General features: G+C 42.7%; 2 protein-coding genes and 1 long non-coding RNA gene across 6 annotated transcripts in view; 1 reads left to right on the top strand and 2 right to left on the bottom strand.

The window, feature by feature from the left end:
- Nucleotides 1-13,443, bottom strand: part of LOC114867837 (arf-GAP with Rho-GAP domain, ANK repeat and PH domain-containing protein 1-like) — a 34,281-nt gene extending 20,838 nt beyond the window's left edge. The window contains exons 1-3 of one of the 4 annotated variants that reach the window (XM_055513990.1): nt 13,245-13,443; nt 4,387-5,443; nt 1,396-1,556 (exon numbers count right to left, since the gene is read on the bottom strand). In XM_055513990.1, the coding sequence (XP_055369965.1) occupies nt 1,396-1,556; nt 4,387-5,378 (1,153 nt within the window). In that variant the 5' untranslated portion in view covers nt 5,379-5,443; nt 13,245-13,443. Of the gene's footprint in view, nt 1-1,395; nt 1,557-3,485; nt 3,689-4,386; nt 5,444-12,994; nt 13,199-13,244 lie in introns of those variants that run through there. The other 3 variants (XM_029170892.3, XM_029170893.3, XM_029170894.3) reach the window with 3 other exon arrangements.
- LOC121202668 (uncharacterized) lies at nt 4,744-7,545 on the top strand. Its single transcript, XR_005898482.2, has 3 exons — nt 4,744-4,837; nt 4,952-5,265; nt 7,313-7,545. It is a non-coding gene; the product is annotated as an uncharacterized LOC121202668 (long non-coding RNA).
- Nucleotides 13,444-16,049: 2,606 nt separating the features above from the next.
- stard10 (StAR-related lipid transfer (START) domain containing 10) lies at nt 16,050-24,723 on the bottom strand. The gene is made up of 6 exons (XM_029172128.3): nt 24,221-24,723; nt 20,179-20,326; nt 19,937-20,040; nt 18,219-18,336; nt 17,761-17,813; nt 16,050-17,125 (listed from the first exon to the last, which is right to left on the bottom strand). Exons 1-6 carry the CDS (start codon nt 24,377-24,379, stop codon nt 16,919-16,921), a joined length of 789 nt encoding a protein of 262 aa, XP_029027961.1. The 5' UTR covers nt 24,380-24,723; the 3' UTR covers nt 16,050-16,918.
- Between the last annotated feature and the right edge of the window lie 2,164 nt (nt 24,724-26,887).

Here is a 26,887-nt window from a genome sequence, read left to right as displayed (position 1 = left end):
TTCTTCTTTTTTAATTCACTTAAGACTTATATTAACTACAAAAAATAAAAAATAAGGGAGGCAAAAAAACTCAGGCAAATGTAATAGGTAAAACAATAACAATACTGTCAGGAAACACTATAAATGTGGAAACTGTTTAAAAGGCACAAGCATGAAGTCTCTGCATATAACAGAATAAATGAAATCTGGGTGAACAACCTGGTGAAATGAGAACAGGTCAACCATATTAGACTTGAAAGAAGTGTAAACAGATTTTTAAATCTATGGCATGTGCTTTATCAGTCTGTGCCTTTGGGTTTCTCAGTTATCTAGTGGTACAGCTGGTGGTGGTAGGTATTGTATGCTTCTGCTCTTGTCTAGCACTGGTATCAGATCTAAACAGTGGCTGCGGGCTATTTTTAGATAAATGTATATCATGGAATCTTTTCAATCTGATCCCATTCTTTCAGTGTTTCCAGTATGTGAACAGAGGAGGAGAATGTCTGTAAATCAACACAAGGAAGTGTGTTAGTGATGATAAAGCATGCCAGCTTTTTTTAGATTCGTTTAGGGTAAGTGTTACTGGTCTTTGCTGGACCTCAGGAGTATGAAGAAACCCACTGGGGTCATGTACTGTAAAGCCCTATTAATAAAGTCAGTTAGTGGCCGTGTTGAGCAAAAATAGAAAATAAGGAACAAACCTAAACTTTTCCTGTGCTGTTCTATTAAAAATATCCTGACTGTGTAGAATGTACAGTACCATTACAGAAATATTTTTTGCACATTTCTGCCCTGCAATGTCAAATAAACCCATCCCCTGCTTCAACAGTAAATATTTGAGGATGCGGCTGCATTTTCTGACAGTAGCAGAACAGTAATAACTGATTGTGTTATTATAAAAGTAGTTCTAAAGTTCAATTAAACCTTTTTTGTTGGCCTGTTTCATTCCTTTAATTTAATATACATAACATTTAAACAGAGAGTCAAAATGATAATTGCATTTGATTCTACAGACATACTGTAGGTGAAAATTTCCATTTTGCTTTTAATTAATGTAATTTTAAATTACAAATGCTGCTGCTAAAACAGACACGTGTTTACATGCGCGTATACTTGACTAATAAATCCATTTGAGATTCTACAAAACTGTACATTTTATAAGCATGTGCAATTTGTGCAGATGCTACAAATTGCTTCCCCTTTTAGCTCTACATGTTAGATCAACAGTGACTGTAGCTCAATGGGACCAGGTTGTACATTACATGTAAGTGTCCGTTTCCAGGGCAACTGAAGTGTTACTCGTGTTAATATTTTCATGTATGAAATACAGTATTAATTTTTTTATTGCTTGGCTAAACCCATTTTATGCTGTAATCTGACATTATGAGTAACATCTTATTGTGTTGCAGTACTTACTCAGGTCACAGGTGGTTTGGGGGGGTTGGCGGGTCTTCCTAGCAGGCAGCTGACTCGACTGCTGTGTGTTTTCTTGAGTTTGGGGTTTCCTGCTGCGCGGTGGGACCTGTGGAGTTTGTTCCTGGTGCAGGTCATCAGCAGCCGTCCTGCTAGAAAGGGGGCTGAAGGAGAAACGTTTACCAGAGGAGTCAGTTTGGTGATCAGAAGATAAGTCCTCCGACTCCACTCTAATGAGAGACTGGGTGAAAACACTGCGCAGATAACTGAACGCAGAGATCCTTTTACGGGAAAAAAAATGCTTCTTCATCACTAAATCTACTTCTGATTCTAGATTTGTGTCAAACTGTTGTTCTGCTACTCTCCCGTTTCTTTTCCTCTCTACCTGAGCAATTCAAATAGCAAGTCTCAACACGCCACACCTTACAAAATTCCAGTCTCCGTAAGACAACTCAGTTGAAACAATAGTAACCAGATGACTGAGTCATTGTACTAGCACACAAACAAACTGGCATTATATAAAAACATACAACCAATAGATTCTTCTTACTCAGCTTTGTCATCTGTCCAATAAAACAGTGCCCGTCTATGGTATGAGTATTTACTTACTAAAGTATTTCTTTGTGGTATCTCACGGTTGTATTTATTTTAATAATAACAGAATTTTGCAGTGCATAGAATATGCACTGCAAAAAACAGTATGCCTAATACAGTATGTTCCTATAATTTTAAACAATGTTTGCACTGTAGACTATGTCATGGGAAAATCAAGAGTGAGCACACACCCTTGGTCTCTATCCATCCAGTATTGTGAAAGTTCCTCTTTATTCCTCCCATTTTGGTTAATTTCCTTCTCATTCTGGCCTTTTACACATACAACACAAGTATTACATAAAGCTCGAGCAGCTTTAACGTGTTTCAGAATAACTTTTTAATTTAAAAATTCATTAATTGTTATTATTATTGTCATCATTATAGAATTATGTATAAGGAATTCTAATCACAGTTATCAGCACTAACTATTAGTTAAATTCTCGTTAATAACTGCGTCATTCAACTATGACATGGGGGTGATTCAGCTGGAGGTTTCTAGTAAAAGTTTCAGATGGTCCTGTCAGACGCCAACATACACTGTAGTAAACTGTTCTACTTTGTTGCCTTTGTAAGATTGTACTGCAAGAGTAATGGGAAAACCACAATAATCTCATTCATTGTACACAGTTTAAAGTAATAGGATGTTGTCCAGGTCCGTATGGACAGATTTACTGACTCTGTATGTACATGTTTATAAAGTAGTTTGAGTCTTTAAGTACATACATACTGTATAATTAAAGTCTAGTTAATATTAAACCACAAAACCACCGCAATTACAGGAGATTAACCTTTCTTCTCTCTCCAAAGAGGAAGAGCACTGAGAGGGGGGCAGCTGCACAGATACTATATTTAACCTACTCTGTGCTAACTGACTAACAATCTACCATTGTTAAATTCATGGACAAACTTCAAAACTTTACCAAAACATATACATTAAACATATAAATATTTATATGAATTCTATATAAATTCTATTGAATTGATTTCTAAAAGATTAAATATGTCTTTGTTTCACTAACTTGTTTTATGTGCATTCAAAATAAACCAAATTGTGTAGATCTGATACCAGTGCTAGACAAAACCAAAGAAAAGGTAGTTAAAGTTCCACATGCACTCGGAGGAAAAGGCAAATAACATCTGTCAAAATGTGCCTAGTAACATACAGTAAACATAGTGGCAACAGACCAACATCTGTTCGCTTACACTCTAAAAGCCTCAGGACAGGGCAGCTCACTGTATCTAGTCTCACTCAGCTTTGAAAAAATGTGTTACTCTAACAGAAGTTAAATAAACTCATGTAAACAAACCAAAACTCCCACAATTAGCAACTTTCTAAAAACTAAAATAGGTCTAAAACAGCAGATAACATAAACCCAGCAAGAATGGAAGACAGGTTTCCTTGTTTGAAAGCCTGAAGTGACAAGTGAGCTGGGAGACCAAAGAAAGCGAGCAGAGACAAGACAGCAAACGCGTTGAGATATGATTGATATGAACGTTACCTGCCTCGACACGCTCAGAAGGAATCCTCTTCCATGATGACACAATTACATGAAATGCACAAGCACAGATCCAAAGAGAGGGGGAAATGTATGAGGAAATGACGGGCTACACAGCAGGTGGGAGGAGGCAACACAGCACACTAACGAGGAAATGAGGGAGCGTGTGAATGTTACTCATGCTGGTAGAGGCTGCAAAAGGCAGCTCCTGGCAGCAAAAGCCTTATTATCCTTTATATCTTGTCCTCACTCTTGCTTTTTTCCTGTGTCACATCCTAATAGGGAGGAGAGTTTTATGCTGTGCTGTTTCTGTTCTTCTCTATCGTAACTTCCCCACAGCGTGTTTCCCGTTTTGAAAAAACACGGGCAACGTGCATGTTACTCATAACAGAAGTAGCCAAAGCAAAGTTTCTTTTCCCTTAACTAGTAAGAATAGTTAAAAAAAATCCTGATAATCTGTGATAAAACGTTAATAGTGTTCTGTGAGACATACTGTACAGTATTAGCAGTCTAATTATTTAAACCCTGCATTAAAGTATATTATATATAATGACTGAATATCTTAGCCATAAAAAGAAGAAAGCACTAAGGTGTGAGTAAACCACAAAACAGACCACATAAGGCCACTCAGATCAAATTGTTCTGGTTTCTCACATATTTCCTTATTCAGAAAGAGTGTTAGCACTGTGTCAACATGCTCCAGCCTCTCAGTTTCAAACTGTCTATTTTAAATTTCAGGAAGTGTTTACAATGCACCAATAACATTTCTCTGTTTACAGTGCACCTGCAATTCCCAACCTTGCCCACTAGGTGGTGGCAGTGCATTCTAGGAACTTAAACAGATCCTAGAAACCTGTTAACAGTAATTAGATTTAACACATCACCAAAAAACCCTCTGCCTTACCTGTGGGTTGAAGGAGTTGAAGGGGTTGATAGGGGTTGGCCTTTAGCACCAACCCCTACTTTTGGAGGTAGCGGTGGTACATTTCTCTCACTGGGGGAAGCAGTAGTTAAGATGGGTGAACTCTTTCCAGCATCCAGAGAAAAGGCATGCGGCTGAATTTCTAATGTCTGAGGTCGAATCTGTGCGGGGGTGTGGGTAGTGATGGCGGTGGGGGGTGAGCTCTCAGTCACACACCGGCTCTGCACTGTTGGCGCTGTGACCACATCTAGCTTGGGGTAGCTTGGGGCTCGAGGGGAAGGCGAGGGGCTCATGGTGGGGGTGAAGCGCTGCGGGGGGCAGTTAGGGGAGCTTCGTGGGGGCACGGGGGGTAAATAGTCAGACGCTGAAGACGCATTGGGGATCGGGGGATAATCCACAGGAGCATTGGGGAGAAACTTAGTCCTCTGTTTAGGTAAGGGCTTCTCTTTTATTCCATCTACTCCTCCATTTGTCTCTTCCTCCTTAACTAGTCTAGGAGCCATTTGTCTTTGTTCAGTAACTGGCTTCTTCTCTCCTGCCTCCTCAGCTCCTTCCTCTTTTATCCTGGAGACGTGTCGCTCCCTGGGAACGGGTCTTTCTCGTTCTCTGGGCACTGGTCTCATGACCTCTCCGTCCCTTTGCCTAGGAACAGGCTTTTCTTCCACTGGGGAAGGAGAGAGTGTCTGTCTGTGCAACACTTGGTAGTGACCTTTTCCCTCTAGTCTCTGAGTGTCACAGTGTGCACTACGACAGTATGTATCAGACTGCGTATCGCAATTACCATGTGTTTTGCTCAGACTGGCCAGGATGCGCCTCTGGTGACCCGGCAGGGTGATGCCCATCTGCTCCAGCTGATCTGGGGTGAGACTGCGGCATTGTTGTAATGTTGTGAGTCCGGCGTTTTGAAATGCCTCTGAATATTGCTCCAGTCGAAGCACACATAACCAGTCGCACACAAATTCAGATTGAGACATGACTGACGCTCGTGAGGCCACCAGCAGAGAACATGCAGACAGGAACCCCTCAGATCATGGTTTTCCTGTGGAGGAGAAAAACCCAGAAACAATTATGTTCACATATGTTCACACTGCATGTACCACCATGATGTGCGATTCGAAATAGGAACAAATACCAGCTTGTTTTTAATTGTGAGGTGTTTTTTTCACTGCTTTAAACTGTGTTAGTTCCTAAAATGGATTACTACGTTTCAGAGTTGTGCAAAACAATTTCTAAATACGCCATTACTTTAAAAATTCTTATGATATGCCTTATGCTTTTATGTCTTTTTTGATTCCCAATAAAAATATAAATAATGATGAACATTTAATCAAGATAATCAAGGCTTGAATGACAATTTTAAAAGTAAGGGGGAAGGGGTTGTCACTGTAAACAGAAGTGTTGACTCTCTCCTCAGCAAAACAGGAAGTTGCTTTAGTGCCTTAACATTACATACAGTACCACTTCATTGTCACTTCAGTCATTCAACTCTGTTTGGTGCAGATTCACATACATACAATATACAAGAACCACTGACCATCTATTCCAGTCCCTGCTAGATCTGCGTTTATATAAATTCATTTGTATGAGCTACGCATTAAAAGGCCTTCTCATCATCACACGTATTTGATCCCGAGCATACACAAACAAACAACTTCTCAGAGTCGCTGCTTGAAACGTACAGCACATTAACACTAACGCACGACAGGCTGCTACAAGAGGAAGATTAATTAACACCACAAGATTGGTGCAGAGATACAGTTGACACAGATTCAATCTTTCTATAGCTCCTCATCCACCACAGCTTTGAACGAAGCACAAATGGATACAATGTTAGCTTTTAAATACCCTTTATTATACAGTGGGTTCAGACATTACTAACCTGCATATTAAAATTCATCATAATGTTCACAGTATAATTCTTTAGTCACATATTCAAAATGGCCGGCTACAGCTACTACATTTTACACGTGACAAACCTGCCTTACAATAACCAACGCCGCTACTGCAGCTATTGCAACATCACTACTACAATAAAAATCAACTGTGAAGTGGGTCTCACAAAGCTATTTTTTGTATGCACTATTTATCATTCAGTACTGTAACTGTAGGTTCAGTGTTGTAACTTCAGGGCAAGAACACAAATTCAGTCATTCCGCAACACGCACACATACACTGTACACCAAGGTTAGAATTTTAAGTTACTGCACATACTGTATTTGCAGTTAGCAAGTGTTGAAGCCTTTGAGAAAAGTACATATACTTAACACAGTGTTAGGTTTAAGATGTTTAATTTCATATAAATACATACTGTATTTATATCAAATAAATATATACATGGATTATTAGATAAAGGATTAGAATGAACTGTAAAGAAACAACATTGTTCCTGTTTTTATTTTGGGGCGGGAGGAAAGGACTGTGGAGCACAAGGTCACCCATATTATCCAGTCCAGAAAGTACTGTTCACCAGTGAGTGCGGGTGTTAAAATTAGTTGTTCATTTCCTGTCAAAAATATCCTTCACATGGCAGAAAGCACAGAACACAAGGTCAGTGTGAATCTTCAGCTCTCTCATCAGCTTGCTCCTGTTTTCTCTAGATACAGACTCATCTGTCTAACCGAACACAGTTCCTACTTTTGAATTGAGGAACTAGGAAACACTTTATGCGAGTAATTAAAGACGGACGGTCGTGGTCAGCATCTTTGACTGAACACAGTTCTTCACCTCAGCACTTTAATCGAGAAAAGGCGTTGATAAGTGTGAGGGAGTGGGTGAGAAAAAGAAGGGTTTAACCAGCTGAGCACTGTCACCTATGTTCCACAAAGCAAAGTGTTTTTTATGTTACTTTTTGTAATAGTGATGATAAAGCCTATCAGCCTATCAAGTTGCTGATGACATGGTTGTTTAGTTGCAGGAACAGGACAACAGAAAAGGAAAGAGAAGCCAGCAGCCGAGCTGACAGGTGCATTGGGTCTCTGCATCACACAACTGAATATCCCAGTGCTGCAATGAATCTACTGCCGCTGATTTCTCTTGGATGAAGTTTCCGATTCTGCTGGGTTTTAGCTAAATGAAGAATCTGTGGCTTTTTAACAAGTGTCTGCTTTGATTCAAAATAAAAAGCTGCTAAACGACTTTAAACTGATGTCTTTATTCAAACACAGTTAAAAAAATTATCTTTTGTTAAAAATGTAAGTAATAATGTAAGTAATGTCCTAATGTTTGTCTGTGAACCGGAGGAGTAACGCTGTGTAAACACGCAGGTAGGTCCAATCACTGCAGCTCGGGAGATTTGACAGAGAGCAATGCATTCTAGGTGCCACAACACATAATACTGCCGCTTTTTCCTGGTTTCTCTGAACATAGACCATCAATGTTAAACGTTTTGCACATTTTGGCTTAGAACAGAAACCATGACATAATATTCTATTTCAGTGCATAATATTAGGAGGTGCTTCTATTATTAAATTAGTGAATTGAAATTGAAATATAATACTGGATCTGACAGCTTCATTGTAAAAATAAAGAAATTATAGAAATGTCAACTTCATGAGCAACTGAATTGGATAAGATTAGATGCAGTAAGAGTGTAGGGGATTATAATAAATAATAAGTGAGGGTACATTAATTGCAACTAAGGTTTTCAACATCCTGCTTCCTGTGTTTATGTCACTAGGCTAAAAAAGGTCTCTTTTCAAGATGCGCATCTTCTTATCTGGCTGCTTGAAAGACGCTACTGTAGATAAGCATATCTTCAATAACTGTGAAATGTATGCGCTTCCTGGCTTTATAAAGTAATTTTCAGTGGCATCAACAAGCATTTTCTCGCTGGACATTTTGTTTCGTTTGTGTTTCTACTTTTTCCTTCATTGTTCCTCCATCTAACCAATCCTACTCGGTGCTTTCTCCCTCCCACCAAGTAAGCTGCCAATAACAGGGTCTCTGTGTGCCCTTACAAAGAGGCATTCTGTAGCCCAGAGAAACACACACACATACACACACACAGACACACACACACACACACAAATGAAGGAAGCACATAGAGAAGGTTTACTGTGAAAGCCTGAAAACACACTTTAAAACAAGTGCTTACCTCATAGTAGACAGCCTGCATTGTTTATACCTGCTTAGAGAGATGCAAATTCTACAAATTTTGTCACCTCACATCACACAGTTGCAGGTAGTTTTCTCTCAGGGGTCAGAGCAAGCTGGTATCAGATTCAAGCAAACTTGAACTACTGTTGAAGTGTCTTCTCTTTATTACTATACAAACCTTACTAAGTTTAAATAAAGTTATTTTTTAAAACTACATGTGACACTTGCCAACAAACTGTCTCCTACACACTGTCACAGTAAAGCAGCAACAACAAATGTACTTCTATCCACAAATACATAATTGCCTTCCTCCAACTACATACTGGAACAATACATTTTTGGCATTTGTTCTTTGTTCCCTTGTTACACAACAACTAATCAAGAACATAATAGGCACGGAGGTGGTTCTGAAATGACATCTGCATTTTGGTAGCTGTTTACTGGTAAAGAAAATGAGTCCATGTAGACGAGGCAATGGTGGCGCTAAAACTGTGTAAGCCATTAAGATGAACATTACAATAAGGCCAGCTGCCCAACACAACTGGACTTTATGATAATTCCTAATAAAAAATGTCTATTTGTATTGATTGCCATTAAACAACGACTAATAACAGGCAGCCTGTCAGAAAAATGTTCCAAAATTACAAACTAACAATTATCAAGCTATGTCCACTCATTCTACATCAAAGCTTATACATACATATTTAACATATAACAGTTAAAAGAAGGTAAACAGGGTAGCAACAGAGCAAAGAAGTAAAAACGACATATTTGCCAGAAATGTAAACTCCACAGCTTTTATTCCAACCTCTGGTCATATAAGCACAGTACACATGTGGTCTTATTACTGAGTCTCATTATTGGTGGCTTCGAGGTAGACAGGAAGTTTAAGGTGCTCTGTGCATGTGTCCATCAGCAGTGGTACAGTAGGGACTGTAGTGTGGGTTTGTGTGTGAGACTTTGGGGCGGAAGTTGTGTGTTTTAGTGGTGTGTTTTACAGATTTAACAGCTCTAAGATGCGGTTTCTTAATCTGTTTTTGCCTTAATGGTCATGTATCATTTGTTTGAGGGAAGCGACTCAGTCCCTTTTCAATTTTGAGGTCTGAGCTAGTGAATGTAAACATGAAGAAAATGAAAAGATATCAAAGCATGAAATTTCCACTGAATTGACCTGAAAGATCAACAAATTTCCATCTCTGCTGGACAGACAGCTACAGCAAACCTGCTTGTGATTGAGGAGGAGCTCCAGTATAAAGAAGACATAAGCATAGAGATACAATGCCCTACTCTGCAGCATAGATCAATGAACACAGCTTGTACAAAAGTGTCATCAAAAATAAAAACGTATCGACATCCTTATCACAATTTCTGACGATGCTCACGACCTCACAACTTGAACACTAATGAAGACAGATAAGTGATTAAAAAGTGATGTTTCAAACACTACGCTTAACACGGAAAACAGAAGTATCTCAGAACAGAAACACACTGTTGGCTAAAATGCAAATCTATAAGCTGTAATATCAGACAAATGGCACACCCAAGTACACACGTGTCCATAGACTTGAGCAAACTTAAATTACTTTTAATATGTTTTAGTAATTTCAACTACTCGTGCCTTATCAGGATAGAATTGAGCTTAAACTGTATCTGCACATCACTGCAAATCAACTTTAAAATTATCCTGAAGTTACAAAGACAATATTATTTTCCAAAACCAGTCAGATAAAAAAAAGGTCTAACTCATGGATGAATCTGACTCAGTCTAATTATACTTACTGATAAAAAGGCTTCATACAGCAGATCTACATGAAAGTCGACGAGGCAGATGAGAGGTGTATGTAAATGACACTGTGACTCTAATACATATGTAGTCCACTAGAAAGCCTAACAACAGCTAAGCCACTTGGTGAAGACAGATGGTTTACACCAAAAGTTTTCCTCATCTGATTCCACTGAGGCAGGCTGGTTGCATGCTTTTCAACTCCCTCTCATTTCCTGTTTCCTGACTAGCTTTAATGTCACAACAATAAAGGCAATGAGATATAAACAAACTCTAAAAAAACGTAAGTTAACCCCGTCATCCACATTTAGTTGTGTCCTTAAGCATTGTTAAATATATGTAAAAGAAAAAGCATAAGAATAGTCTCAAAAATCTGGTGTGAGCCAGGTTTCACTTACACATCCTGCAGATAAGAGCCAGGATGTTTTTCTGTCCTCCTGACAAATTTAAGTCCAAACTTTATTCTTCACCGTGTGCACCAACCAAAGTAGTGTGAAAAAAAACACTTGCTACAAAATATTAGCTTTTCTTTACTTCTGTGGATCAAAAGGTCGTATTAATTAAGGTGTTTCTATAGAAGGTCTGCTGAAAACACAGACAGACACACAGGCACCCACACAGGGGGACATGAGTCATACACCCACCACCAGTCACACTGCTGCTCACAGCCCACTTTCACTTAAAACTGAATAGTGACTCAGTCTTGCCAGTAAAGAAATGCATCCGAACAATGTCCTTCAGTGCAAAAGCCTGTGAGCACAAACACTTGCATTAGAATCTTAGAATGTTGAAATCGTGACGCAACACAAACTAATGAGCCAGTTCAAGAGTCCATTGGTGCGTCCAAAGTAATCCGGCAGGTTTTCAGCTGATATTAGCACAACATCAACAGCGCAGGGTAGGAAACCACATCCGAGGTTCAAACTATTCATACTGGTATCTACCACCCACCGCTATTCTGACTGACATATGCAAAGGATACTAATTTTCTTTCAGTTCTCAGAATTTACAAAATTAATTCCTTCATGACTTCTTTTACACAACTTTTTTTTCTTTTACAAGGACATCGCTTCAGCTAATACACTAAAACAAAACATCTTTTACTAAAAATTACCAAAATTAAGGTTACTGAACTGTAGACACTTTGAAAATTGAATTTTTACTTCAATGACATACAAAATAAAACTAAAAATCTTAATTAATTTCATTGCCCAAGTGTTTTAACACATACAGTTTCCTGACTCTGAGTGCTAATAACAACTGTAGCCACAGAACATGGTCAAGACTAATACAAAACAGACTATGTAAAAGCAACAGACAACACAAAGAATATCATCAATGATCAAAAATTTAAATGCATTAAAAAAACCATAACCGAGTAAATCAATACTGCACAAACCTTAAACAAGAACCTTAGCTAACAAACCAGCAACTTAGTGTGTGCTGCATTTCACTACAAATGCATGCGTTTAAAAATGGTTGGAAAAGGTTAAAGAAGCCACATTAAGGCACGTGAAACTACTCAGCGTGAGCTCTAAAATGTCCCACCCCTCTCACCTCAGTAAAGTGTGATTCAGTAGCAAGTGGTCGCGTTAATGTATGAGACAGAGGAAGATGAAGACAATGAGAGGAGTGAGGACATGTAGAAGGGATAAAGAGAAACAATGACCGGGGACCAGGACACCGAGCTTTCGGCTCCAGCTTGATGTCAGCGACTAATAAATAATTCAGGGGATACATCGTTGGTACTGTAGGAGTACTATCCATCTGCGTCAAATTAATTAGATTCCACTGTGCAAAGTGTGCATAATATACTGGGACATGCTCTAGCACTATAGTATGCATGTAGTGCACCAAGACAGGAGGTTCACTCATTACTCTGTTTCCACTTAAAAGACAAAGCAAGATCAGAAAGACTACGTTTCTACTTAAAGCATTACAAAGAGTGCAGCACAATATACTACTGTATAACCACCTTACATTCACTGATCCATACTAGAAATATCAGCAATGCACAGTGTCCATAGAACTGTATTTTATCAATTAAACCATTCACCCAACTCTCTATTTTAGGCCAAAATCGACCTGCAGCACCTACCTCACTATCTTTTTGTGGTTTTGTAGGTTTTTTAGTTTTGTGAAATTGTTACTGCACAGATGGAAATTCCCTTTAGAAATAACAAGAAAAAAACTACTATTATTTACAGTACAATGTTGAAGACACTGTCGGGACTGGTTTCTCTGACGTTGTGGTGATGAAACCACTAAACCTTGCTCTTGTCAGCCAGAAACATCTTTTTCATGGTTCACGGTCTTCTACTTGAACATTGTAATGGTCTGCTGAGCAAACTACCCATGCAAAGAATAATACTATTTTAAGGCTTCAAACCCACAGGCAGAAAGGCTTCCTCTGTGTCGGTACATCACACGAACTCATCTGTATTTAAAAAAGGAAACTAGTTCAAAAAAACAGGAAAACTGTTTTAAAGTTTCTACCAATCGGGTATTTCAACATGGTCTAATAAAAGTTTCCACATTAATAAACATTTTTCTAGCTCTGCACTTTTCCGCCCGTTGTCGAAAAGCAGAAGAGGATGAAAAGCGTCCAAAGCTCCGACAGAAACCGGTAAAAAGGCACGAAACCACCTGTTACCGGACAGCACGAGCAGAAGCACCGGAGGAGGCGATAATGACCCGGTAATTAGCCATTACCCCGTCTGTGAAGTCAATAACGTCTGGACCGTTATCCGGTGCGAGCAGAGCTGCTCGGAGAAAGTTGGCCGCTCGTCTTTGCTAACCGCCGCGCGCCGCTACGTCCACGCCAGCGCGAGCTCGTTAGCGGTAACCAAGACAACGCGCCCTCCGCGCGGCCGCCGTCGGCTTCCCACGGCGGCGTCGCCTTCTTTTCCCAGGAGGGTTTCTTCCCGCGACGGAAAGTTTCGGCCTGTTGCTGCCCGCTTACCTCGTCGAGTCGCGAGTGCCCCGCGTCCCGGAACAGCGCGTCCGCCTGTTTCCTGGGAGGAATTAGTGGCTGCGACCGCGAAGGCAAACGGCGGATAACATTTTCTCACGGCCGAAAAGCAGCGAAGGGGGCAGCAGCGTATTAACGCAAAAAGATCGGTGTTCGTCGAGCTAGGGGGAAGTTGGTTCCTGTCTCACCTTTCAAAATAAAAGCATGCCCTAGCATTTTATGACTATACGTTTTTATTTTCACACGCGCGCATTTGGTTTTCCGGTACTTCTTAGGATAACTGTTGCTGTTTTGACGCAATAACGTTGCAGAAGCTTCCGCACGGCCGTCATGTGACCGCTAAAAAACTGGTCAACCCAGAATGTTTTCACGTTACTTAACTGGAAGCAACAGTTTCCTCCTATTTGTGAAGTTTCCATTAGTTGTGTATTAGTTGTGGACTCTGCTTTGGATAAAGTAATGTGATTGATAGAGAAGTCTATTTAATTTAGGAAAACAAACTTGTGTCCACAAGCTACTCACATTTCTACAGTACACTCCACCATCAGGTGCATCCTTATTTCTTATAAATGCAACCTGCTTTTGTTTTCACTTGCACTTTAGGTAGTTTGTTTAAGACAAACTACCTAAAGTGCTGCAAGTGACCCCCGAACGGGAAAAAGCGGTAGAAGATGGATGGATGGATAATATTCTGCATATAGCGTGCATTTTTATTGCATATTAAGTCGTTTCTGTGTGTAGTGAGTTTAGTTTGACTTTATATTAGACTGTTCATCTGTTGCATGTAACATCCTAGAGGAACCAGGAGAGGGCAACCATTTATCATACAGATTCTGAGCCTTGTAGGATTTCAACAAGCATCCAGTTCAAAAAGTGCAAAATCCTGCATCTAAATAATGTAAAATTATGTAAATAAATTCCTTTGATTGCTGGCTGATCACACTGCAGGGAGTCAAAAAGATGAAAGCAACTAGGAGAGAGGGCGCATGACATGCAATAACAGTCATATCAGCTAAACCTGGAAGTAACTAGAGCAAGTTACTTCACAGTCAAAGACTGCATTATTGTGTAATAGGAGAACACAGTAAAGCAGACTTCCCACCTGTGCATTTGCATTTACTGTCTAATTAAACATTTTGTTACTTCACTCTGTCTGCAAGCTGAAGGTCAATACACATCCTATTTATTATTCTTGCCTTTTTGTTACCTTTGTCCTACATGCAATTTAATGTGCTGTGCTCCTTTAGTTCACCCCAAAAACCTAATGCGTAAACATTTAACTATTAGGTGCCTGGATGAATGATAAATTAGCCCTGTGAAGAGCAGGAACTGGGCTGGAAACATTTGCTTGAGGTAAGGAGATGATGCAAGAAGGAATAAAATGAGAAGTTTGAGGCAAATCAAGAAGAAAACTATGCGGCCAAAGGTTAGTGAATAACCAAGGGGTAAAAGTTAGGAAGATATGAGGGAGACAAGGCTGAAAACGTGACGGAAGAATAAATAAACAGGTAAAGAAAAGAAAAGAGAAGAAGAAAAACTGGATAAAGAATAAGGAAGGAGAACAAATTGATCTTACAGTATGTAAAGGAAGAGAGGAAAACATGATGATGATGAATGATAGATTAATAAGGGAAAAGGGAAAGGGCAGATGTGATGACAAATCGAGGAGAGGATGAGAAGCAGATTAGACAAGGGCAGAAACAGAGTGGGGAGACGTGGAGGGAGACGAGGAGGTGGGGTGGTGATGAGTCACCACAAGGCTATCATTGGTGGTGGGCCGGGCTGCTGTGGGGGTGGCAGTGTGACACATATGCAGAAACACACACGCAGAGGGGGATGCTGGCCGTCATGCTGCTCACACTGTAGGTCTCCTCCCGCCGCGTAGGCGGGTGGAAGACAATACTGGGACGCACGCACGTTCATAATGAGGGCGGCCGAGCAAGAAGCCTCATTAACACGCCGAGGACAGACGGACGGACGGGACACGCATGTCAATACAGCTGTGGCAAAGATAAGCAGAGCGTGTGTGTGGCGCACATGCAGAGGCGGCTGCTGTGAAAAGGGAACCAAGAGGATGACATGCAAAAAACACTTTTAGCCTCAATGTTACATGAGAATTATACAGTATGTTCCTCTTACTCAAGCGCTTCCAGGTATGAACAGACAACTTTCATAGCCTTCGAATGAGTTGTTTCAACTTCTGTTTGTCTAATGTGTAGTTTTTCAGCTGTGATGTCAACACAGATGTATTCCTTCAGCATGTGTTTTATGGACTGTACATGCTCTTTGCCTGCCCCTACGCGGGGGAGAGATAGTGGACACCCTGCAATAAGTCGCCTCCTTTGTGAGGCGCCAGCTCTCATCTCTCCCTGCGTGTCTCTTCGGAGCCGAGTCGATCTCGGAGTTGCCATGCCAACAGATTGGGGGGATTCCTAGTTGTGATCTAGGCCACCGCGCACACGTTCACTACGCTCAGGCGAGAGCATGGGCGAATGCAGTCAAATAAACAAACGCACGCACTTAGCAGTGAACAAAAAAGAAGGCGGTTTATCAATAGGCTGCTCATCAGAACGTTTCCCCTTTTCTAACAATGGCAGTCGGCCGCTAAAAGTCAATGTTTGCATATGAGTGTGTGCTTAATTTCAGGATGTGCATCAGAGACTCGCTCAACCAATTAATCAGGTCAATGATTTTTATACCTATTTTAGCATCAGGATAATCAGGCAAATCTGCAGGCCGCACCAGACGTCAACCCAAACAAAAGCACTCCGAAAAAAAAAAGACTCAGATTACCAGTGAACTTTGAAAACCTTTGTAGGAATCTGTATTTAATTTTTAAACTCTACATACATTCATACATCTCTGAAACAGAGGAGCAGACAGTACGTACAGTACAAGCGTCAAATCTGTTGATGTAGGTGTGTGTGTGTGTGTGTGTGTGTGTTCTTGTACAGGCTACATCGTGACAGGTCCTCACAGCTTCAAAGGCTGTTTGAGGGTTAGGATTTGCAGGGTGGTTGGTAAATGTAGGCTGTGGGTGGTGTTGCTAGGTCTTGGGGTAAAGGAGCTACTGTAGATAATGCACTGGCAGTAAGTGTCTTTGGGAAAATCAGAATAAAGTTTAGCATCTGCACCCCCATTTAACTGTATCTGCTTACAACATGTGATGGGACATAACAGATACAACACTGGATACAATGTTATCAGGGTCTTAGTAGATAAAGGCAGGTATAAGTAAGTAACTGTGTTCATATGTATATACACAGGGTTGTACTGCTCTGTAAATTTGGAATATTTGTAAAATGGTGGATAGTATATTCTTGTAATGTCTTAATGAAAATATATTTTTATGATCTGATTAGAAAACATTGCTATTCCTCGATGGACATGTAGTGTACAGGCTGTGAGAGGGCGTGAGTGTGCATCTGTGTTGCATGTCTGTAGATAGTGTGTTCATACATTATGTATGTATGGGGAGGGTTTGTGTGCATAAATGACATAAGTCATTATGCCAGAATTTGCAGCTTAATGTACAGTGTGTATGCATGTGAAGCACACACACAGACACACACACATACATGTGAGTGGTTATGGATGTGTGTCAGACATCCATGAATCCCTGCATTATTCTGTGTGTATGAAAATGTGACGAGTGTGCGTTCGTCTTAGTCGCTGTCTTCTCTCTCGTGGGTCTCGTCAACTAAGCTCTCATCAATATTCTCCAGGCTTTCGGCATGCTGGATGCTGAGGTCAGAGAGCGGGATGCTGGGTAACGTAGTCTGTTCAGGGTAGAGCCAGGGCTTGAAGCCAGGGTCGTGCCGCTGTTTCCACTCTGAATACTTCAAACAAGCTTTGCTGATCTTCTTCATCGCCTATGAAGAACATAATAAAGAATAAGCACAAGTAAAAGAACACGCTGTTCGTTTTTTATAAATGGTGTTTGTTATTCACGTTGTGAAAATAAATGATTGCAGTCACTGCTGGAAATAATTTGTGCTTGAACGTGCTGCCAATATTCTTTCTTGGTCTACGCAAGAGACCGGACTGAAGTAAACAGAGCTGCAGACACTGGGGCCAAGGACAAAAATATCACAAGAGGGAAAAGGGAGAAAGAAATTATGACAAATGAGAGAAAGGGACGGCAGAAGGAAGGATGAGTAACCGAGATATCGAGGGAGAGTTAAAAAGGACAACAAAAGCCAAAGGGAGACGTGAAATTACAGGCTGTTGAGATTCAAGTCCAGACCTCAGTGCACATCATCATCACGTGTCCCACATGAACACAGCTATTATATGAAAATGTATAAAAATGGTAATACTGCATCCATAGTTTGAACAGTGTGATTTGTGTATTGTGTCCAGCTTCCATTTTTGACACGACTCTAGCAGCCAAACAACTACAAACAACTAGATCTCAATAGGCACAAAGAGTGCAACATTGAGGCACAGTGAGTTATCACATCGACAAACACGCTCCCGGATCCTCGTTAACCTGCAAACTACTTACGCGAGGAGCAAGGAAGTGGGAGGACTTGTTGACAACCCACTTGGGTAGCGAACCTGCAAACAGAGAGGGGGGGGGGGTTAGAAAGGAAGGATGGGAGGATGGGGAGGAATTAAAACTTTCTTTAGCGCACGTCAAGTCGTCAAGGACCAAAGTGAAGCTTTATAACCATGTATCCACTGCAAGCGCTTAGGTCGGGGTGATTAAAGAGATTTACAATTTCAACACTTGTGCACAAGGAGAATGGCAGTAAATGAGAAGAGATTCACAAAGAAGAGAGCGAGGCGGATGAGTCCTTGATATGGTTACTATGGTGAGTCCTTTTTACATAAAGGCAGGGGAATAAATCATTTACAAGACCTCGAACTATGCGTTAAGCACCTAAGCGAGTGCGTTTTTGTGCGTGCTGCCTCTCCTTTGTGTGTGTATTTTGCATTTGCTGCTCCTCCGCGGTGACTTACCTCGCGGATCGACCTGCGCCATGTAGGTGAGGGTGCAGTGGTTGGGTCCCTGGCTCTGGATCATGTAGCCGGTCTGCAGGGACACGGCCCGCACCATGTCCTTTTTAGGGGGGTATTTCTGCAGGAGCAACACACACACACACACACACACACACACACACACACACACACACACACACACACACATGCAGGTCCTTAACAAAATTACACTCATCCACCTTCAGTGCACGCAGAGACCAAGAGCTCTGAACCACAGGGAAGCCTGCAAATCCTCAAAAATGACATAGGCTCCTAAATGAGTCACTTCTTCACAATCTAATAACACACGTGTGCTTGTGTTTCCGAGTTTCTGTGTTGAAGCTGCCAGTCAATAAGGTTTTCTGCTTCACAATCATCTCTCTGGGAGGCAGATCCGGGCCACAGTAGACCTTCGACTATCACAGCAGTAAGGGCCAGCGCCAGCCTCTTTTAACGGTGCATGTTAGATTATTACTGGGGACGATGAAGAGCGGCCCCGGCCTCGACGGCGACGGGCGAACCGCGCACGCAGCGCAGTCATCTGCAGGAGGAAGAGGCCGCGAGACGGCTGCGTTATCTCCCATCCACGCACAGCTCTGCTGCTTGAACTTCTCTATTAATACGTTACGCTGCAGGAATTCATGCAGACAAAATGAGGACGGCTTTGGAGAATCACCTGCAGCGGGTTTCAAGACAAACAGGAGCATCATTAGAATTCAGCAAACGTATCCGTCACCGGCGTAAGGCGTGTTTCTCGAAAGACTAACACTTCTACACACCTGGAAACCTAATTCATATCCATCCATCTCTTCCACATGTTCCATACTAATTGAGCCGTTAAATACACAGACACTAAATACTGCAGAGACGGATGAGATTATCATTTGGTCTTTAGGTTAGTGGCGCTGGACCCAGTGACCGTCCATCCATTATCAGCATCTCGGGTCCTCAGGGTCACAGGAGCCCAGCTGTCACCGAGAGGCAGAGTGCACAATTCACAGTCGCGCTTACACTGAAGGGCAGCGCACAGTCCCCCATTAAACTAACTGCTCGCACTTTGGGAGGGAGCCAGCGAGAGCCGTCGCAAACACAGACAGAACCCAGGGCGCACTGTGAGGGACCCAGATCCTTGTCTGGATTCTGTTCCCCGGCCAAACGCCAACTCCAGGAAGGGCCCGGACGAATGCTAAATGCAGCCTTAATGCAGTCAGTCAGTGCTCCACCAATTATCCTGTGACGACTGACCTTGGCAAACCACACACACAAAACAAACACACGCACTCTATTATGTCCATGAGCCCTTATTGATGCAGGAATGCGGAAGTCAACTGCTAGTCACATGAGACGCCTTATCCTCTGGTAAACAGTACATTATCGAGCCCAACGGGATCAAACGGGAAAGTTTTTGTTGTGACGCAAAAGCAACGGAGGCAGTCTCTGATCGGTCTGTTTGTACATTTCTCGAGCTTTTATAAACCATGACTGGGCGCAGAGCTGCAGACAAACACATTCAACTGAGTCAGTGCGTCCATATGCAGTAATGCTGCCTGGTACTGTACATCATGACAGCGTATTTCCACAAATATGCTTGTATGTGAAGTATTCGTGTGCACACTACACAAGGCCCTCAAGCACGTTGAACTGACAGTGAATGCTCTCATCCAGTTTGTGTGTGCGTGTTTGTGTGTGCGTGTACTCACAGCGTGTTTGACAGAGTAGTTCATGATGATGTAATCTTTCCCAATTTGCAGCCAGGAGCGAAGCGTGATCACGTCGCGGTTCCGAAGCGGTTTGGGGCACTTCCCTGTCGACAAACCAAACCCAACCCGATGAGCACGAAACACCAACAGCAGGTTCACGTGTGCGCGTTGTGTACACGCAACTGGCCTCGAAGCCCCGTGTTGTCGTCGGCAGCATGTTTACGTGCGGGTGCGTGACATACATGAGTAGTACCCGACGTCGGCGTTGACCGTAAGCTTCCCGATGTCGAAGGTCTCAATGACGTTCGTGTCCCACTTCTTTCTGTACTCGATGTCGTGGAGGACGTCGTACATGGTGTCGGCCGACACGTCTTTACAAACCATCTGACACTGAGAGACACAAGAACACAAATATTCAGCACGCAACCAACGCTGTGGCAACTTTCAGAACACTTTAATGTACATACACCCCATTAATACAAAGTAAAGGACTTTGCAGTTGGTTGATGAAAAAAGGATCAGCTAAATAAAAACTAATCTTAGAATCAAAATTTGACATCCAAATTTAATCTGGACTAAAACAGTAAATGACAGTAGACTGTGTGACTAAAATAATTAATGAAATGAGTCTGCAAATACGTTGGTTTCCTTCATAAACACAATCATGACTTAGACCAGCCCTCGTCTACTACTGTAGGAGACGGTCAGTGTGTGTGTGTGACAGTAAGAGAAAAAGAAAATGGAGGACCAGGACCACAGATGAGTCATTACCAGCCCATTAGGTCTGACACAGACTGACAGGCAGTCAAGTGGTCCCCACAGTAAAAACCTGGACCAGGACCTGGTCACTAGGTTCAAAGAGGACCGACTCCTGCACAGACCCGCCTCTACCCCCACGTCCTGAGACACCTGCAGCCCAGCAGCAGAACCGTTCCTACAGCTACCGCCTCCTCAGGGAATCGGCCCCATTAATAACAGGCAGGGGAACGAGATGAGACACTGAGATGCTGTAATAAAGTAAAAGAGGGTCAACGCTGGCGACGTGTGACACAGAGACCCGTTTCCTGCTAGCACCAGCATTACAGAGTCAACACATCTCATGATCACCGTCACGGCCTCAAGCCTCATTGTATTTATAGGTTTCCAGTCAGCCTCGGTCTGTGGAATGCAGCAGCTTTGAGTTCCTGCTGATGACGCTACGGTGCAGGTGGTTTACCATAAAAAGCACTCAGTCACTACCTCTAACCATCAGCTGGAACCAAGTCTGTTTATTTGTACCTTAATGCGTAAGCTGCTGTTGAGGCACTGGACCATTAAAACACTTTTCTAAATCGAGTCCAGCGCCGTCGTCGCCTCTCGTGAACTCAAGCGTGTGTTTAGAACTGCTTCTGTTTCAGTGTTAGCGTTTTTAGCTGTTGTTTTTGATCTCGTGATGTTAGCGTTCCTCTGCTGCTGTGACAAGGTTTTCCCCGTCGGGGGTTCAGTGTGTTTTCTTATAGGTGATTAGTGCTTGTAGAGTCAGCTCCGCCTACAGCATCATTCCTATATACAAACTCACCACCCCCACCACAGAAAAACCACCGATCCAGTGTCACCACTTCTTCACTCATCATCAAGTTAATTAATACTGCAGGTTAAATCTCTACAGGGGTTCTTTTGTTACATTTTGTAAGTTACACGAGAACGTTTTATCCCCGTAAACAGATTTCAGCCCGAACAATACATTATTTCAGGACTTGCAGGTCGGAAAAGAACAGAGAGAATTGTGGCCGCGTTGTATTCAAAGCCAGACTGAAACGGGAGAAGGAGAAGGAAGCCAAGCTGAATGAAAAGCTGAAATAGAAGGAGAACTGCAGGGAGCAAAACACGAGAACACGTTTGCATGATTCCATTACCTGCTAATTCAGTAAACGAGACAGATGAGAGCAAGGGGATGGAAATAGAGAGGCGGGTGAGAGGGAGTTCAGAAAAATACAGTCAAAAAAAAAAAAAAGTGTGGCTGGATCCACACAACCCCCCCCCCCCCCCCCCCCCACACACACACACACACACCTCTGACCCCACGCTGCCTCCGCATCTCTTTGTTCCCCGTCTCCTCCACCACTCACTGCCCTCGTCACCTGCTCCGCTGGCTGCTGAGGCGCGATAGCAGCGGACAACGTGTACATATTTATACTGAATAGACAGAGATGTGGGTCGGCCGGGCGTCCCTCCGTGCCAGGAGGGAGAGTCTGGGCTTGTGTGTGTGCGAGGCAGGAGGCGCCAACATCCATCTGACACTTTGTCAACTATTAAAGTAAACAGAGCCACCTACGTGAGGCACGCACGCACACACGCACACACGCAAACCCCTCGCAGTGGATGACGGTTAGTGCGACTGATTACAGCTGTGATTACACACGTGGTTGGAAAGTCAGTGATGAATGAACATAGAAGTGGCATCGCGATAATGATGATACTGAGACTAATGAAAATCAAATCTAATGATGACGATGATGATGATGATGCCAGTCTGTTGTTTCTCTCACTGAATAATTGGAATACACATGCTGGTCTTTAATGATACTCTTGTTATAGTAAAGGGAATCTGAAAGACAAGTTAGCTCTCAGCCCCAGTCATGTTTCATTTCGAATGCATCAATGAGGAGGTTTTGTTCTAACAAGAAATGGAAGCGCTCATCAAACTTGCTTTTCTGCTGACACTCGCTGCCTCGTTCCTCTCACCGCTAACAGGAACCGCGACGAAGACTTATTCACTCCAGCTTCCAGTCATCAGAACGCTGTGCTGCCCGGTCGCCGGACCGCATCCTCCGCTATAAGTCCCCGCTCTATTTGCAAAGGGCCCAACTGAACTGTGTGTGAAACTGAAGAGACGTTGATGGAGGACTAAGTATGACGCAAACTCAAGCTCCTGCAACAGACATATTTACATAAAGATAAAGGCCTGGTTACGATATATATATGTATGTATATATATATATATATATATATATATATATATATATATATATATATATATATATATATATATATATATAAATAATGGTATATATATATAATGGTATATATATATATATCTCCTGTTATGGCCTCTGACCAGAGTTAACTGATGTTACACACACTTTATTCTATAAAGATAAACACCAGGTACAGTAGTTTGCTCGCACTCCCCCGAACCGGACACACACACACACACACACACACACACACACACACACACACACACACACACACACACACACACACACACACACACACCAGGTGAATGTGTTTCATTTCCCCGGGTAAAACGTCTCTAACGTCCGCGCGGCGCCTGAACGCTCCCTCGTCCCAGGACGCACGCGGCGCCCGGTAACAGGTTCTGGGCGGCCTGACGTGGCGTCCCCGGGCCCGTGACCCCTCCACGCCGACTCCCTAGGCAAACATTCACACTGCGGACGAACTGCCGTGACCAGTGTTTGACTAGATAACAGCGTTTACCCATAGAGTACTTTCACATGGCTGCCACGTCCTTACCTTACCTAAACAATGAGCAGGAAGTGCAAGGCCTTGAGTTGATCGTGTAGAACTGCTACCGACGCAGAGCAGAGGGGATAAAAGTGCAATTTCATTAAGTTTGTATTATCTCTAGACCATTATCTTAACAGCTGTTGGTCGTAGTTCAGGTTGTGGTCGTGTTAATGTGTTTACACAGGAGATAAATTAGGTTTACAGGCTACGTCATATCACCTATTATACTTCTAAACAGTTTCAGGTGAGCCTTCTGCTCTCACTTCCATTTAGAATCATGTGATCGTTTGTTGAGACTCTCCACCGGCCACTACTCACATCCAGTGACTCGAACACAGGATGCGTCAACTAATTAGTCACAAGTAAAGACGTTTGCCAGCAGCTCCGGCGCAGCTCCACGGGACGTTTCTGCGTTTCGCTGGCGTGTTTTCTCACGGACAATGGGAAAGGCCGTGCCCCATCATCAGAGCTGTTGGTTGGAGAAGCCTCTGCAGCCCCACCGGGATCGTGCTGCAGGAAGCAGCGGCTAAAGGCCAGTCAGCACTTTGGATGCTTTGGGAATTCATACACAATACTTCGCAGCCCGCAGCTTAGTGGAACGTCCCCCACTGCCCTTTGCGTTTCTGCCGTTTTCCACAGGACGGTGCCCTTTTCACTCTCATAATTAGGCTACATAAATTACTGAGTGGCCCGCATCTATAATGTATGCATCTATGTTTTTAAAACTTGCATTACGCTCTGAATATTTCATGGCAACCTGTGAGCGCCTCTCACCTTCATTTTGTGGACGGACCTCCCCTCCTCCAAGCCCTGACTCCACACCGTGATGTTCCCCTTGTTGTAGGTCAAACTCCAGCCCTCCTCGCACAGACACTCCGCCTTGAAGCTGGCGAAAGCCCGGTCGTCCGGGATGGTCACGCTCTGTCCAGACATGGCTGGCCGCTTACCGGGGGGGGGGGGGGTCTGAGAGACTCCTGCTGGGCCCAGAGGCGACACGCTAAACCGCGGGGGGGGGGGGGGGGGGCGAAGGCAAGCCGACGTCCAGCCGCTCCTCTCCGCCTCTTCTGTGGCAGCAACTTGCCTAATTCGATCTCCGCCTTCAAACGAGCTCGCGTGGGCTGCGCCGCGCGTCTCGTGACGGTGTGCGAGCTGCGCGTCCGGCGAGCTACAACCGCCGCAATCCGCCCCGCACAAACTAATCAGACAGAGGCGGAGGCGCAATCGCGCACAGGTGAGCGAAAAAACGAAAAATAGGGCAAAGAAGTGCCCAAACAAAACTAACGGGCGAACTCAATGTGCCGTTCAGTTAATGACTATGGTTGAATAAGTTTCAGCCTGGTTCACTAGCTCACAAACAGCTGCTCTTCGAACAAACCATATGTTTCCGCAGGTTCGTGCACCTCTCTCTCTCTCTCTCTCTCTCTCTCCCTCCCCCTCTCTCTCTTTCTTTCTCAATTGTTGTCTTCCGTGATCTTAGGATCATTCGCAGCAGCTCCCCATCGCTGCGTTGCCGCTGTGGCAGGTGGTGGAAGGGATGCGGTGAGAATTGAGAGGAGGAGGGGGAGCAGAGGAGAAAACAGGCTGAACAGGCAACAGCGACGCTGCGACTGCTACAGTGGAAACGCCTCCCCGTGCTGCCTTCAGGTGCTCCTCGTAAATCTGTCAGCTCACGAGCCACTACTGATCTGTCCGCACTGTACCCAAGCTAATAAATGAACGAGAGACAGTGCTTTACACTTAACTTAATTAATCAACGAAGGCACCGGGGATAAACTTCATTGCATGCTAACAACATGCTAATAATCTGAAAATTATATCGTATTACTGTAGACTAAAAGTTGACCTATACGCTGCAAATAAATAAGGTGTGGAGATGTCAGAAGCCCAAACTTTGTATAAAGTCATCAAAGTTATGCATGTTTGTACGGCTTAATGTTCAGGAATCATTTGCAGGCCAATATGCTTCATACCATTTGACCGTTGTTCCAAACTTCTCTACAGTACGTGAACACACGCCACCTTTTCATAATGCTCGTTCACGGAGCTCCGGGAGCGCGCCTAGCTGTCTTTAGCTGACGTGTAAAGTGTTTGAAAGTCCTCGTGAGTTCACCTGATTTCCTTCACAAGGATTCGCAGCTGAGGTTGTCCCAGTTTCTTCACCACCTCCCTGATTCCTTCTGTTTTCACTTTATTGTTTTAAACTAACTGTGCTGCCACTTATAACTTCTTTCCTGTCATTCATTTATTACTGTCCCAGCTACTCGAGCTTATAATAATTATAACTCGTACTACATCACAGGCTGGTAGTTCTTTTACCTTTAACCTCTGGCGGCTATGCTGACACCCCTCCATAACATTACTGTTAAAAAGACACAATCAGAAATGTAAAACTACATAAATGTGCCTGAAAGGCGAAAACAAGTGGTCCTCAAATATTTATCAAGTCTTAAATATTAAGACACATCTTCCCAGCTGACAACGTCCCGCAATCAGCATCCAATGATTACTAAATTGTCATTTTGACAGATGAATGAATGTTGTTATTGCACCAATGTTCTAGTGTCTTACGTGTGTCAGCATTACATTAATGTTTAATGTAAGGCATAAGTGTTTGTTGCTTGCATCACTGGCCCGGATGCCTTGTTCACATTTGAGAGGGGAGTTGCATTTGAGAGACAGAAAGCGAGAAGACAAGTGCTGGAAGTTTCACTTCGCTCTCACTTCACACTGTTTATTAGGCCATTGGTCAGTGAACTGCTCTGAGATATGAATATAATTATCACATATTATTACTGCTAATGTCAATAGTGATAATGAATGTAAATACAGTAGAAACACATATGAGTGTACTGTACAGAGGTGAGTGAGGATAATGGATGCACTATCAGCTGTTAACAATGGGAAAGACACACCGGGGCACCGATATGTGATAGCTGATAAAGGTGCCAGTGGATTTATGAAGGCGCAGCGTGATGTCCTCTGATTCATGTCTGGCAAGGTGCAGTAAACCTGCTGCCAGGACACACATCCACCTAATAAATTACAGCTCTCTTCACAGGAGGCACACTCTTGTATACTTTAATCGGTTCTGTGGAAATAGTTTTTCTCTCACAACAAAAGGCACTTATATTAGTACTATTATATTTGAGGAGTATAATAATCTATCTGAGCTGAATGACAACCCTATCTATGTCTATGCAAAATATTTGGTCTGGCAAAAATGCATAAGCAAGATGTTTCAGCATTTTTTTTCTTGGTCAGGAAGTAAATACTTGATGCAATATTTTATCTTTACTTTGAGATATAAGAACAGTCTGGCTTTGCTTCCTGAAATATAATATAATATAATAAAAAAACATTCACTCGATTTTAACTTCAGTGACATTTATTTTAATCAACTATTTATTAATTCGCATCACAATAAACCAGTGTACAAAAAAG

This window comes from Betta splendens, chromosome 13 (genome assembly GCF_900634795.4).
Source record: "Betta splendens chromosome 13, fBetSpl5.4, whole genome shotgun sequence".
Taxonomy (NCBI): domain Eukaryota; kingdom Metazoa; phylum Chordata; class Actinopteri; order Anabantiformes; family Osphronemidae; genus Betta; species Betta splendens.
The sequence above is the reverse complement of the archived record's forward strand: the minus strand, read 5'-3'. Positions and strand labels throughout refer to the sequence as shown.

Bases quoted from the DNA above. Each gene is read 5' to 3' on its own strand.
- stard10 (XM_029172128.3), bottom strand. From the start codon at position 24,379: ATGTCTGGACAGAGCGTGACCATCCCGGACGACCGGGCTTTCGCCAGC. The intron at 20,327-24,220 runs GTGAGAGGCGCT...TGTGTCTCTCAG, and splicing joins GGTCCGTCCACAAAATGAAG to TGTCAGATGGTTTGTAAAGA. The intron at 18,337-19,936 runs GTGAGTACACGC...TTGCTCCTGCAG, and splicing joins ACTACTCTGTCAAACACGCT to AAATACCCCCCTAAAAAGGA.